General features: G+C 41.2%; 1 protein-coding gene across 1 annotated transcript in view; it reads right to left on the reverse strand.

Annotated features, from left to right (window-relative positions):
• zswim6 (zinc finger, SWIM-type containing 6) overlaps positions 1 to 15,712 on the reverse strand; it is a 48,006-nt gene that overhangs the window by 14,424 nt on the left and 17,870 nt on the right. The window contains exons 2-5 of the mRNA XM_031301289.2: positions 5,910 to 6,266; positions 3,076 to 3,224; positions 2,820 to 2,970; positions 630 to 809 (exon numbers count right to left, since the gene is read on the reverse strand). Of these exons, the coding sequence (XP_031157149.1) occupies positions 630 to 809; positions 2,820 to 2,970; positions 3,076 to 3,224; positions 5,910 to 6,266 (837 nt within the window). The remainder of the gene's footprint in view (positions 1 to 629; positions 810 to 2,819; positions 2,971 to 3,075; positions 3,225 to 5,909; positions 6,267 to 15,712) is intronic.

Raw genomic sequence — 15,712 nt, forward strand, 5'->3', positions numbered from 1 at the left:
CAAAATGTAAACAAATATAGGCATTATTCCCGTTTACAGCCCCAAAATTATGGGAACTGTAGTTCTAAAAATCTGAAAAAGTAAACTGATAATATTATAGGATTGATAAAAAAAACAATAATATGAACTTTTTTTCTGTTTGACTCAGAAGGACTCTTCTGTCTATTTATGCAGATATTGGGGCTCACAGACAGCAGGATTTAAAAATGTCGATAACACAACAAATGTAGGGCCGTTATGGACAAAACAGCAGCAGTAATAACAGCGTCTGTCTTCTCATTGGAAACATTTGTATCACCGTCTGACTGAAACGCTCGTGCGTCTGGATTTTCTCAGGTTTGATGGGAAAAGCTGCAGGACCTCAACTGTGTTATTAGGCTCATTCTATTAGCCCCACTAAAAAGTTAATAAGGCTCGCAGGCACAGAGCTTGATGGAAGGAGACTTGATTCAAAGATAGGGGGAAGATACACGACTTAATAGTGTTAATACAGGAGGAGGAAGAGGAGGAGGAGGAGGAGGAGGAGGTGCTGCCACAGAGAGGAGAAAGAAACCTTCAGATGTGATATAGGAGAGGATTTGGCAATTTAAAAAAGGGAGGCGATGTCTCTTTTTCGGGTGTTATCTCACCTGGGTTGCCTGGAGGGCCCTGGGGCAGAGCGTTGGTCAGATTGGTCAGCTCGCTGCCATGGTTACCGTCCTCCAAGGGGCAGACATCAACGCTGTTCCACCTGCGAAGCTGTCGAAGCCAGAAACCCTTCTGCTCAGGCTTATAGTGGGGGTTCAGCACAATGCACATCCACAGGGCTCCTACACACACACACACACACACACACACACACACACACACACACACACACCAGGAGATATTACACACTGAGATATCACACTGCAGCAAAACATGCTTGATAATCATTAGTGCATAACATATTATTCCAAATTTTGTGGCAAAAATATAAAATCACAAAACAAGCTGCATCATTATCACCGCTTTAAAATAGACGTAAAGTAGAGTTGAATAACGCAATGTTGAGTTGCCCAGTGCTACTTTGTGCATCTAGCGATTATTTTCCATTATTGATTAATCGTTTGGTCTGTAAACTGTCTGAAAAAAGTGAAAAATGTGTCACTTCCAACAATGGTAGTTAAACATGTTTTAAATACCAGTTTAACCTAGATAACAGGCCATTTTATTATATTATTATATATTGTATGATTACATTGGAGGCGGTTCTGCGAATTGGTTCTGCACACATAATAAGAAGTATAGTTGCGACTAATGATTATTTTCATTATCGATTCATTTGCAGATTATTTTCTTGGACTATAAATTAAAAAATAAAGACAAACGACGGTTTTATTCTCCAAAGTCCAAGATGATGTTTTCAAATGTCTTATTTTGTCTGAAAAAACTGTCCAAAAACCCAAAATAGTTAGTTTACAGTGATACAAAACAGAGAAAAGCAGCCGATCCTCACATCGGAGAAGCAGAAAACGGACAATACTTGGTATTTTTGCTTTATAAAAATACAACGAATCAATCTATAAAGAGGTGTGCAAACGTGAGCTTTGTCTAAAAACACAAAGACACTGGATACAGATTGGAAAAGGAACACACAAAGAGAAAAGAAGAGGGCACAATGAACACGTCAAAGGATAAATAAGGGATGACACATGACAAAATGAAACAGGAGAAGAAAAGAGAGGAAGTGAAGTGAGAAAAAACGGGAGGAGAGGTGAGGGGAGGGAAGGGGGAAGTGAATGCAGGAGGGAGGCTGAGGATGGGGGGATGGGACAGGAGGAGACAGGCTTTATTCTCCGTCTCTTTGTTAGCGCTGCGTCAAGGACAACAACGAGGAGGGAAAACAGAGCGCCGAGAAAATGATGTCAGACACGAGTGACGAAATGCAGAGCAAGAATCTACAACAGCGGGGAGGTTGTGTGTGGGGGGGACGGGAGGGTATTAATTAAAGAAAAACAAAAACAGGGAGGGCGGGGGGCGATGGTGGGAAATGAGAGGATTGTAATGTCATCAAATACATGTTGCACCACAGTGTTGGTTATGAGTGAAGCCTGACTTATTGTCATTTTGATCGCTTTCCATCGCGAGTAAATAAGCAAAAGTCATTGTTCTTGTTTTACCTTGTACCTGCAACAGAGAGCAAAGGTGCTTCTGCACAGGCAGGGTCATATCTGTGACCAGCAAATGGAACAGGTGCATTTATATATATATATATATATATATATATACACACACATACATACACACAGTATATTAGGGCTGTAAAGCTTTGTGTATTCGTGTCGAATCGCCAAGGTACGGGGGTCACGGTCCGGTGCACACAGAATACATGGTATGTAGATGGGAACGTAATGAGGACTAAAGTTCACAAGCGCAAGTTCTGCTAGGAAACTCTTAACTGTATGCTGTTAGCAACAACTGCTTAGGTTAGCGGAACAATTTGTTTTTTTAAAATAAGATTTACGGAAGATTTACACCAAAAAGATGTGAGATCTCCGTTCCAGTCACATTAACAATTTCCAACAGCCCAAGGTGACGTCTTCAAATGTTTTATTTTGTCCGGCCAAAAGTCAAAATATATTCAGTTTACAATTACATCAAACAGAGAAACGCAAAAAAACTGAAACGGAAACATTTGTATTAGCTGATTTTTGTCGACCAACTAATAGGTTAATTGCCTAATTGGCATAAATGGACATACAAATAAAGTAAATTCACTTTAAAATTGTATTTAGGTACAACTAAGCCACAAAATAAGCTTGTGTGTGTGTGTGTGTGTGTGTGTGTGTGTGCGTTACCTAGTTCGTCCCACAGCTGCCTGTACTTGTCAGTCATGGTGGTTCCCTGTTGCCTCCACAGCGCCAGTCTGGGGTCACCCATGAACTGCTCAGTGATCAGCGTTAACATGCGAGCTCCGTTGGAGTCCCTCATCTTCAGCATCTCTCTCACCTGCAGAGACGTTGGTGGGGGGTTGGGAGGTACATTGTGGGTAAACGTTGCCGTTCAGCTGCCACAGTGCAGTATGATGGTGTTTGTTGGAAATGATTCAGTTACCTTGCTGAACAGTAAGTTGAGCTGCTTCCCCGAGCCATGGTACCCGCCCTGGGAGAGAAAGAGCTTGACCTGCTCCTGAACCTGCTCCTCGTCCAGATGCCAGCAGTTCTCATCGTCCACGCTGGCGCCCGCCGTCGGATCTGGAGCTCCTGCACCCACCAAAGGAAGTCAGTCATTACAAGAGCTCGATGTCAAACTAAACTGATGCAGATTTTCATTGATTAGTTTACTTCATTAGTTTACTTCATTCAGTCAGTCATTACTTCATTCATACAGGTATCATTGAAGTACAAAAGTATTAGTAGGGCTCGATTAATAAAATCGATCTTTGAGCGCTCTGAAATTGATTAATAAAATCCCAAAATTGATCTTTTATTATCTTCCTTTTCACCATGGATGTATGACCCACCTCAAACTGTTTTGGGGTCTGTTCGTAATGTAAACATCAACCTGGTGCATTATAAAAAATATTGCTTGTAAATTTTACAGTAGAGGTTCTCAGAGAATCTCTTTTAAATCCAAAATAAATTGGTATTGTAACTGAGGTTCCCTAACCTAACTAATTGATATCGAATCTGTAATGTAATCGAATCGGGACCTTGTGAATCGGAATCGATTCCATAAAATCATTGGGGATACCCAGCCCTAAGTATTAGCATCAAAATATAAATAAAAGTACTCATTATGCAGAAGGACCCATTTGAGAATCATATACAGTATATCATTATTGGTTTATAATTACTGATGTTTTAATGTGTTCATTGCAGCTGGTAACGGTAGAGATCCTTTTAATTACTTTATATACTGCTGGGGAGCTTGTTTATTCCCCCCATGATCTATTTAGTCTTAATCTATAATAAGACATCATTTATTTGTTTTATTAACCTGAATCTCCAAAGTAACTTGTAACAAAAGTTATCAAATAAAAGTATAAAGTAGCAGAAAAAGCAAATACTCAAGTACCTCAAATTTGTACTTAGGTACAGTATTTGCGTACATGTAGTTTCTTTCCACCACTGGCCACATTTAAATAAAAAAAGTCTTTTAAGGGAGGAGCAGACATGAATATGCCTACATCAGCACATCGTTCACCTTCTGCATTAATGCATTGCTGGTTAAGCTGATCAATACTATAAATGCTGCAAAATCTGTAACAATAACCAGCTGACAAGACTTAACATGTTTCACTGGGGAGGATTCAACCCATGAAACTCATGAAGCAGAAGAGGTTCTACTATCTATTTTCCACTGTATGCTAAAGTACTAAAGAGAATACTGCCAAACTGCAATCTAACCCAAACTATACAACCAAGTACCTGCAAAGCAAATCTCCCTCAGACAGGGATCGTCTATTTAACATAATATTTAAATATATACAGTCATTAAACTACTGTACACAGTTAAGATTTAAGTCGCTGGATAATTTATGTTTCTGCAAGAAAACCATGTCAATGTAAACCGACTGGAATGAGGATTAGTACATGTACTGTGACACAAAGTGTTTCAGATTACCACAAAAAAGGAAAGCAGCACATATTCTACTACAAAAACACATCCCAAAATAGTACTTTTACTACATATTCAACCAAGTATCCAAGATCAACTGAGTTCGCCATAAAACACACATTATTCACCAGTATACAAATACATAGTACAATATATGTAAACAGAAAGGTACAACAGTATAAACAGAGTTGCTTACATCATTCTTTGAGTGATTTTTTTGTTTTCAAGATATATTCTACACACTGTATTACTTAAGAGAATTTGGCCCACCCATGAGAGAGAGAGAGAGACATCATGGCTTGAAAACGAGCGAAGCATGGCAGTTGGCCAAGGCCCCCCCCCCCCCCCCCCCCCTCTCTCCTACTCAATAGCATTTAAAGCTACAGACAAGAAATGGCACATCCTAAGGAAAGCTCATTGTGGGACTGGCTCTAGTGGCTGTAATTCTGCACCAAGGCTGAATTTCGGGAAAGAGACTTCAGATACAGTATTAGGGGACCACTAAGGCCTATATAAAAGAGACTTCAGATACAGTATTAGGAGACCACTAAGGTCTATATAAAAGAGACTTCAGATACAGTATTAGGGGACCACTAAGGTCTATATAAAAGAGACTTCAGATACAGTATTAGGGGACCACTAAGGCCTATATAAAAGAGACTTCAGATACAGTATTAGGGGACCACTAAGGTTTATATAAAAGAGACTTCAGATACAGTATTAGAGGACCACTAAGGCCTATATAAAAGAGACTTCAGATACAGTATTAGGGGACCACTAAGGTTTATATAAAAGAGACTTCAGATACAGTATTAGGGGACCACTAAGGTCTATATAAAAGAGACTTAAGATACAGTATTAGGAGACCACTAAGGTCTATATAAAAGAGACTTCAGATACAGTATTAGAGGACCACTAAGGCCTATATAAAAGAGACTTCAGATACAGTATTAGGGGACCACTAAGGCCTATATAAAAGCATCCAAAAAGCAGCATGTCATGGGACCTTTAATGTTTCTGTGACACCCAAACACATTCTTTCAACTTCCCTCTTCCAAGTCAAACTTGACCTGATTTAAGTGTGTGTGTGTGTGTGTGTGTGATCAAAGTGTTTTCCTCCTGTTCTCCCTAAACAGCTTATTTTTCCTGAGTCGTCTCTGAGGACGTCAGCCTCCAGATGGACCTCCACTGGTGCGAGCTGGAGGAAATCTAACACACGTACCTGCATTAAGCTTGTGTGTGCTCGCATGCATGTTAAAGGAGGGAGGTTATCCTGTTCTTCCACTAAAATCACAAACAACCAGCATTATTCCAGCCCCTCCACTCACCGTGAACCTGGTTGATCTCCGAGTTCTGCGACAGGATCTCGTCGGCCAGTTTTTGTGCCGTCGGCAGCACCTCGGTGTGATGCACTGTGATCAGGTACTGGACAAACTTCTGCAGCTGATCTCTGTTCATTTGGAATAGAGTCTCTGAGATGGGCAGACGCAGTTTGACCTGCTCGGGCTTCCGTACTCGGTACAGCGAGAGCGCCACGACGTGGGCGCAGTAGAAGATGTCCTTGTTGCCGCAGCCGCATGTTACCGCTGTGATTTTGCAGCGGTCGAAGCTGACGCTCACGTTGCAGAGCAGCTCGGGCTCTGAGGATGTGGCAGGTTCCCTAACTGTGCCGCTGAGGTGAAACCCTGCAGAGAAACAGAGAACAGATTTACAGTTAATCATCTGCATGTTATGAGTAAGGACGCTGTGTAGCTTTCGTACAAAATAAGACAAACGCTTAGTGACTATTTGTTTTAGTTACCAGGGGCCAGTGGAACAAGCTGTGAACCCAACACTGGCATGTCACTCTTTAAGTCGATATGGGTCTTTTTTTTTTTCATGATTTTGCCACCTGGCCAATATTAGCTCTCTTTTAGCTATGTTTTGGTCTCTACCAAGCTGCTAAATGCTCCTCTGTGTTCACCAGAGAGGCGCTAACTGTGTCCATCGGTCTTTTGGTGCTGGACAGTGGGTTTTAAGTTTTTAGAACTTTTTTTCCGCTGAAATCAGCTGCCTGCTGAGACTGAAAATAACACTATGAGAGCAAAGAGAGTGAACCAAAACCAAAATAATGAGTTAAAAGTTGCTCTGGTTTCAAAACATCTGGCAAAAGGACTACAGTTGGAAATTAGCCGGCTGGCTAACACTGGAACATTTACAGAAATGTTGATTAATGTGCGTTGTCCTTATAAATAAATTAATGAAATGAAATAAAAGGCTCCGTAGAGCTAAAAAGAACTGCGTAGTTGGCTGATACTACGAGCGACCCCTTTTACATACAATAAACATGTAATCCATTAATATATTATATACAAGTGTTGCTTTAAATGCCCAAAAATATAAAGGGCACTTGCACATAAACTACTTTCCGCCTGCCATCAACGCAGAGACTCCCCATCAGTGTGGTTCAACCTAACTTTGATCTCGTCAGGAAAGTGCTGACAGGGTGAAAAAAAGTAAGAGAGAGAGAGAGAGAGAGAGAGAGAGAGAGAGAGAGAGAGAGAGAGAGAGAGAGAGAGAGAGAATAAAGTACTTCAAAATATTCTCATTTCCTTTTCATTTCCGTTCCACAACACCTCCACTGCTTTCCCTTTCTCCACCAGGCAGAGAGACCTGCTATTATACAGTAACCCTCTCACAAGCTGAAACCTATAGGTCTCGCTGTGTGTTTGGGGGAATGTAAACATAGACAGAGTCGCAGATGTCAATGTGGATTTGACCTTACACTTCTTGAACTCAGATTTCTTGAAGCTCAGGTATCCGAGTCTCTGACAGGAAAATAAACCCTGAAGCTTTCTGACTGGAAGAGGTGGGTCATTTTCCATCTTAACAAAAACCCAAGACTAACACATTGGTAAACACCGTAGCTGCATGTGGGCGCTACAGTAGATTTAAATATTGTGTCAAACCGGATGAGACCGAGCAGACAGATAGATGAGATGACTAAGCACGCAAACTATACACTTTATGACCAAAATAATTCTGTAATGACAAGAAGTAGACAATGTGAGTGTGTGAAAGTGTGCATCTAACTGGGTTAGTGGGTTACCAGTGATAAAAGATGGTGTCAGAACCACGGTCAGAGCCAAACTGTGGCAAACAGTAAGAGTTTATCATCTGTGTGCGTACATTTACTGAATGTCTGTACTGTATCAGTTTCACTGTAAGGGAAAGGTTAGGGTAAGGAATGTTATGTAAGTCTGAAAAACAACTCGACATGTAAGATAAGATAAGACCTTATCCAGCAGCATTGCAGTACAAAGTACGAAAAAGTGCAAATATATAGAGTGCAAATAAAAAGAAAATGTAAACGATTAAGAGTAGTCCTGCAACTAAGGATTATTTTCATAATCGATTAATCTGTCATTAATTTTTCCTGATTAATCAATCAGTTGTTTGGTCTATAAAATGTCAGAAAATGGTGAAAAATGTCGATCGGTGTTTCCCGAAGCCAAAGATGACGTTCTCAAATGTCTAGTTTTGTCCACAACTCAAAAAAATTCAGTTTACTGTCACAGAGGAGAGAAGAAACTAGAACATATTCACATTTAACAAGCTGGAATCAGAGAAATTTTCATCAAAAATGACTCAAATCGATTATCAAAATAGTTGGCGATTAATTGATTAGATGACATCTAATCAATTAATCTTTGCAGCTCTAGTTGATTATTACTTAAGGTGCAAAAGTCAAATGTATACAATGCCCGAAATGTAAACAGGGTGACGGTAATAGTCATAAGTATAAAAAACGGTCTATGGTGAGGTGCAAATCCAAAACAAATGCCAAAAAGTAAACAGTTAAAGGTGAGGCTCATAAAGAATCAAAAAACCTGTGCACAAAATACTAGCAGTGTTGTTCACCCTGGAACATTAGCTGTGAGATTTGATTTCCACTTTGCTCAAATGTTCTCACACACACACACACACACACACACACACACACACACACACCACTGAGCTGACACAGAGCTGCTTGGATGGAAGATCGTTGTAAACAGAGTAGGTGTTTGTTTCTGCATATGTGGTGAAGCTCGTGTGATGCAGAGCTGAGCAAAAACAAAAAAGAGGCGTACGAGACACAATATCTGAGAGTGAAACTTGTATAGAAATAGAGGAGAGAGAAAAAACAAAACAAAGTGTCAGTTCTTACTGGTGCTGAGCAGATGCACAAACACACACTGGATCACACCTCACACAGAATCCACATCCTGTCTTTTTAACACACACACACACAAAAGCATGGTGCTCTCCGTTACGCAGCCCTGCCCCAGTCATGCCTGGCCCACAGCTGAACTACGACGTCACAGAAAGAGAGAGAGAGTGACTCGAGGAGGAGGGCGGCTGTGCTGCTGGAAAAATCGGTATGCCCTCAGCTGAGAGAGAGTGTGTGTGTGTGTGTGTGTGTGTGTGTGTGTGTGTGTGTGTGTGTGTGTGTGTGTGTGTGTGTGTGTGTGTGTGTGTGTGTACATGCAGGAGTGTATGCTTGGCAGCGGGCCAAAGCCCTGAGCTCAGCATTCTGTAATGCACTTCCTCTCTCTGTCTGCGCTTCACAGCTTGCATAATACAGCTCTGTGCACCGCATAGCAACCACACTTAACTCCTTCACTCCCAACAGCAGAACACTAATGAGTCTGCAAAGTTCCCCAAGTTATATTTAGGAACTTTTTAAAGACTTTTACAATACCACACAGAATGCATGTTTATACCTGTTCATCAATCATACTGGCCAAAGTAGAGCAGCAAAGATTATTCGATGAATTGATTAGTTGTCAACTGTTAAATTAATCGGTAAAGTATTTTGATCATAGATCAATCGGTTGGAGTCATTTTTTAAGAAAGAAAAAAAAAGCAAATATTCTCTGATTCTAGTTCCTAAATTGTAAATATGTTCTAGTTTCTTCTCTCCTCTGTGACAGTAAACTGAATATCTTTGAGTTGTGGACAAAACAAGACATTCGACATTTTTCACAATTTTCTGACATTTTATAGACCAAACAACTAATCGATTAAACGACAGTTAAATCGATAATAATAATCATACTGTCAACGTATGACAGTATGATGGAAAACCACATTTATTTACCACGTCCCTAAGCTGACGAGCCAGATAGTTTGTTACACAGAACCAACTAAGACGCCGTTACTGGAAACTGTTCGGAAAAGGGCAGGCATTTAAAAAAAAATACCTGGCAGGTGATTGGATCAACCATCTGTCTATCACGTCCGCCATTGCTGGACGCTGATTGGTTTGGTTCGCTGCTGTTCGGACACAAACACTTTTACTTGAAGCCTGACAAGATGGATTTTCGTGTGATATGTGATCCCGGCATTCTCGTGACAATCCAGCTGCCATGCAATGTAAGTACGTTCCAGCAGTATATAACAATAATTCCTAATAATATAATTAGTTCAACATTTGGGGAAATATATTGTTTTCTTTGTTGCCAAGAGTTAGATTGAAACCATTCTCATGTCTATCCATTAAATATGAAGCTGGAAACAGAAGATTAGTTAGCTTAGCATAAAAACAAGCTAGCATGAAGTCACTGCATCTGGCCAAGAAATAATTCAGCACATAAAAACCTTCATAAAAACACAACTTATTGTGTTTACACGTTGGTTTATCTACAGATTAAACAAACAAGATGAGCTTTAGATGAGCTGGTTGAAGGATTTTCTTACCTTTGAAAAACCTAGGCTAGCTGTTTCCAGTATTTGTGCTAAGCTAAGCTCAACGGCTGCTGGCTCTAGCTTCAAAATATCAATATGCAGACATGAGAGTGGCATCAATAAGGGTAATGGATCCAATCAAATAATGGAGGGTTACACAATTGAGCGTTTGCACACAAAAAAATCTACACTTCCCAGCTGCTGTAGCTAGCAGCGGTGACGGTGTTTGTTGCATGTTGAATGAAACATGAAGAAACAGGATTAAACAGCCTCCTGCAGCAAAATCCAATGTCTAAACAATCCAACTTTCCGTTTATCAGGGTATAACATCTCCAGACAGGCTGCAATCGGATATGAAAACATTGCATAAATACCATTCCTGTTCCTATGGCAGGCAAGAGGAAATACAGATACAGAAAAAAAAACATATATTTATAAATTAAATTTCAGATTTTTTAGTACCTTCTAAGGACTTTTTTTGTTGAAGAAACTACATTCTATGCTTTTTTTTTTTTTTTTTTTCTTCTTCAGACTTTTCAAAACCTGCAGATTACTCTGAATACACTCGCCTGGAAACCAAGGTTTAACACTTCACTCCCAATTAAGCCCGAGGTAGTCGACTTAAGCCGTCTCTATAGGATTAAGTAAGGAGGGGAAAAACAAGTGTGAAAGAGCAGTATCTCAGCTCCCTACAGAGTTCAGCCTGAGGAGACTTTCAGACAGGCTGTGTGCAACATCGCCCACTAAAGCTGTGGCTGCAGGGGGTCATTCTCAGCTATGTGGCCAAAGCCTTCATTTAGCTCTCAGCACACAAGACCCACACCCACCCACCCACCCCCGCTCCCTCCTTCACACACCAGTCAGCCATTCAGGCAGCTCAGCCTCCAAAGCTGGCCAGTCAGGCGTGAGGGCCCGTTCAGACCAGAAAAAAAGCAATCCGGCGATTTTCCACAGGGTGGTGCAGCGGTGGGGGTGTCGCTGAAACGGCCCATTTTGTGTGTCGTCCTGTTGTGTTCTTTGACCCCCCCAATGTAGCACAAGTAGACTTTATATTTTACAGCTTAATTTCACAGAGAAAGAAAAGAGACGGAGGGACTGAGGAAACAGTCAGCTGTTCCACAAAGTCCCAGGCAGTTCAGTGCTTGCGTTTCCTTTTCTACCCTCATTGTGTTTTCAAACTTTCTTGTAGCAGTGATAGAGGCAGTGATGTTTCCGGTTTACTATGGCCCCAAAACGGACTGACAAGTCTGATCTTTTTTTCGCCCCCCCCTGCGGCCCCAACAAATGCACTACTACCCCCATTCAAGATGAATGGGAAGACCTGCGTTTTCGCCCGACGACTGCCTGAATGTGAACGCAGCCTTTAGTGAGAGCCTCTCAGCCCAGGTGTGTGTGTGTGTGTGTGTGTGTGTGTGTGTGTGTGTGTGTGTGTGTGTGTGTGTGTGTGTGTGTGTACTTCTGGTGACAATGGGGAACCTAATCGGTCACCCGTGGAGATGCAGAGGTGCCTCTGGGGCTGCAGGAAAGAGAAGTAAACAACCAATCAATAGTCTCGGTGAGCTGATTACCATCTGTCCTTAAAACAACTGGTTCCACATCAGCTTCCCATTACACTTATAAAAGTTTATGGTGGTGTGGCTGCTATGCTAGTGCTAACTGATTTCTGTAATGCTGGCAGAGGCAACATTTAAGGGTAATTTCATTTATTTTTTCAACCTGGACCCTAGTTTCCCATGCATTGGTGTCTAAGTGAACAAAAACCTTCAAAAATTGGTCCAGTATTGAGCGAGAACGCTGCAACCGGTCAGCCCCTAACCATATATTTAATAAAGACATTAAAAGTGCTGTTTTTGCCACTGACAGGCTCAGATTATTAGTGTCTGACAACATTATGGAAAGGATCCCTACAGAGACAGACACTGTTGTTAAAGAGTAGGATCCTTTTTGTTTAACATGAAACAGCCCTGAAAGGGAAATTCATGTAAAACAAAGTTGAAAAAACAAAACAAAGTTACCCTTTAAAAAGAGAATCAGGCTGAAACATTTGTGTGCCCATTGATTGGATCATGCCACTGCCATGGCAACTGATACCAAATATGTAAAAAAGTAAAGAGGAAAGCCAACTGACTAGTCGCTTACCGTAACCATTAGCAGCCAAAGCTAGGCACAGCAGAGCATGTCAAGCTTCGGTCAACTGGGTTCATAGCCAGCAGCTAACAAGGTAATGGAAAAGGGGGGGTTGTGTGTGTGTGTGTGTGTGTGTGTGTGTGTGTGTGTGTGTGTGTGTGTGTGTGTGTGTGTGTGTGTGTGTGTGTGTGTGTGTGTGTGTGTGTGTGGAGGATGCACCTAGATGCAAGCTCAAAATGAGGTCAATGAGGATTTGAGTTAACTGGGTCAATCTGTGTCCCTCTTAAACAATCGCCAAAAACTCCTTACAGTATGAGCATACTAATCAATGCTCTCCTGATATCTGTGTGTGTGTGTGTGTGTATGACCATAAATACACTTGGCACTAATCATTTTTGACAGTAATTTAGCCAGTCATCTGCTTCTTCCTGCGATCCAATCTGCTGCTTTTGAAACAGATCTGTAGAAATAACAAACCGCACTGAAATACAACATGGAGGAAGGAGTCCTCCTCGACCGAGCGGACTGAAATTCCTCAGCTCTGTCAGAAAAACAAGAGGCAGTCTTTACAACACGTGAGACATTGCAAACGGTCTCGTCACTCGGACAAGAAAACGACTCCTCTAGAAGCCGATGTCTTACAGCTTCCATTTCCCCGGCCCGCCTGGCCTGTAGCGAGCACCGGGAGAGAACTAGAAACTCTTTGGAAAGAGCCACCGCACTCAAAAGAATGAGTCGATCTGTCGGTGAGAGCAGAGAGAAAGATGGGCCTTTTAACAGCGCAACCACCTCTCAGTGGCTTTTATCAGAGCAGATAGTGGTGGCAGAGCATGAATCAATTACTGAAACAACTACCAAAGCACTCAGAGATGTTTCACTCGTCTAGGACTGTATTATAAATTTATTTATTATCGATTCATCTGCTGATTATTTTCCTGATTATTTCATTGATTTTTGGGTCTATAAAATGTCTAAAAATAGTGAGGAACGCTTGTTATAATTTCCCACAACTTAACTTAGTGTCTTCAACTTAGGGCTGGGCGATATGGAGAAAATCGCATTTTACAATATTTTTGACCAAATACCTCGATATCGGAAAAAAACACAATATCCAACATCTAAGACGATATCTAGTCTAAATGGAAAAACCCAAAGTACCTTAAATTTTTCCTTAAGTCCAGTACTTAAGTAAAAGTATTAATAACTCTGAAAACAACCACCAGTTCACATTCAGCTCCCTGATGGAGGCGGCTCCTCCGTGGAGGATCATGGACACACAAACATGCAATCTCTCCAGCATATTTACGTCAGTGAGTCTTTGCTAAGATAAATAATGGCCATCAGAGGTTTCACAGCAAGCTTCTAAAGAAGGGACAGGAGAGGATGTTTTCCCTCCCTGTTTTTTCCTCCCTTTTAATAGCATTTGTTTGAGTGCTGTCTGTTCCCGATGTGCTCGGTGAAAGTCATTTGTTTAGCCTCGGAGGACCATCAGCGGGCCAGCCAGTGCCTCTCCTCTCCAAATGCATTTGTTCCCACTCCAGAGACGCTGCTCGGCCTCCACAGAGATCCTCACAGAGCTGCTGCTGCTAATGAGCACAGGAATCCCATGAAGGCGCAAATAAAATCTAATAAAAAGCTTTTAGTCTTTGCTTACATGTTGATCCGATTGTCGTTTATTAAATCGCGAGCGCGTGTTTGCTACAACTGACGTGAACATCCTCTGAATCACGTACTTTAAAAAGGAATACAGTAGTTCGACTTTTTTGCAGAGAGTTTGATGAGAAGATGAATACCAATCTCTTGTTTGTACATTAAATATAAAAGCCAGTTAGCTTAGCTTAGCATACAAGCTGGAAACAAATAGCCTGGCTGTGGACCAGCACCTCTAAAGCTCACTAACACGTTATATCTTGCTTGTTTGCAAAAATAAACAAATGTTAAATTATGGTTTTACGGGGATTATGTGCCGGATTATTTCTTGGCCGGGTACAGTGACTTCCTGTCAGGCTAGCTGTTTCCCCACTTGTTCCAGTCTTTATGCTAATAAGCTAACGATCTCCTGGTTACAGCTTCATATTTACTGTACAGACATAAGAGTTGTATTAATGGTCTTATCCAACTCTTGGCAAGGCAACATTTTCCTATACTGATATACTGAACTGTTCCTTTAAATAGCTACAATCGATTAATTGAAGTTTATATATCGTGCTAGAGTGCCTTTGATAGCATCTACAGGAGCTGAATGAAAAAAAGAAGAAGATGAAAGTATTCTCAATCCTCTAAATTATTTACATCACGTCTTTGATCACATCAGCACAGATTCTGACAAAAATAACTAGGAAGAAAAAGGAAAAACTCGATGTGGGAATAGGCAGCACATGAGTGAGGCAGGCCAACAAAAGGCCGATGGGAGAAGCAACTCTGTGAACTCTGTGGGAACAAATGCATTGGGAGACGTCGGGTCTCTGAGTGGAGCTAACTCAGAGTAACCTGAACTTTGGTGGTGCAACTCCAGCTGTTTCTGCATTTAGTTTTTCCTTTAATGTCCCCGTTTCCCTCCTCTGGATCAGCACTAGCTATCTGCTGAGATAATAGCCTCCACTCGGCTAACTAAAGCTGTGACATAAAGGTAGGGAAGTAAAAAGTACAATGTGTAGATGGAGTAGAGTAGAAGTATAAAGTAGCATACAATAGCATACAATTTAAGTAAAGTACAAGTACCTCAAAAACAGTGGTGTTAAAAACCCACTTTACTCTACCTGCTCAGTAGCAAACAGCAGACAGACACAGTTAGAGACTAGCTGGTGAACATAGCGGAGCATTTAGCAGCTAAAGAGACAGATATTTCATCAGGAGTTGGTGGAGCCCAAAAAAAGAGCCAAAAAGGAGAGAGAATATTAGACTTACATTCATCAGGTGGACACAAACATGACTCCAAAATTAAATGAGAATATTAAAATGTAACTGCTTGATGTGTAAAACAGAAAAAAAGTTCGCTATATCAATTTTAGGATGAAGATATGTCAATGTTGTGTTCACACTTGTTTACTGTATCTTTCTATCTTGTAAAGCCATTAAATGTGAAGGTGTGAAACTGAAGCTACAGCACTGTGACTAGAGAAAAACACACACACACACACACACACACACACACACACACACACACACACACCTTAATGAGCAACAGTGTGACCTTTGGCCTCTGAACTGACAGCAGTTGCTTCCTTGAGACAAGCACAGAAAGCTCGAGAACACCAGAGTGTGTGTGTGTGTGTGTGTGTGTGTGTGTGTGTGT

This window comes from Sander lucioperca, chromosome 14, assembly GCF_008315115.2.
Source record: "Sander lucioperca isolate FBNREF2018 chromosome 14, SLUC_FBN_1.2, whole genome shotgun sequence".
Taxonomy (NCBI): Eukaryota; Metazoa; Chordata; class Actinopteri; order Perciformes; family Percidae; genus Sander; species Sander lucioperca.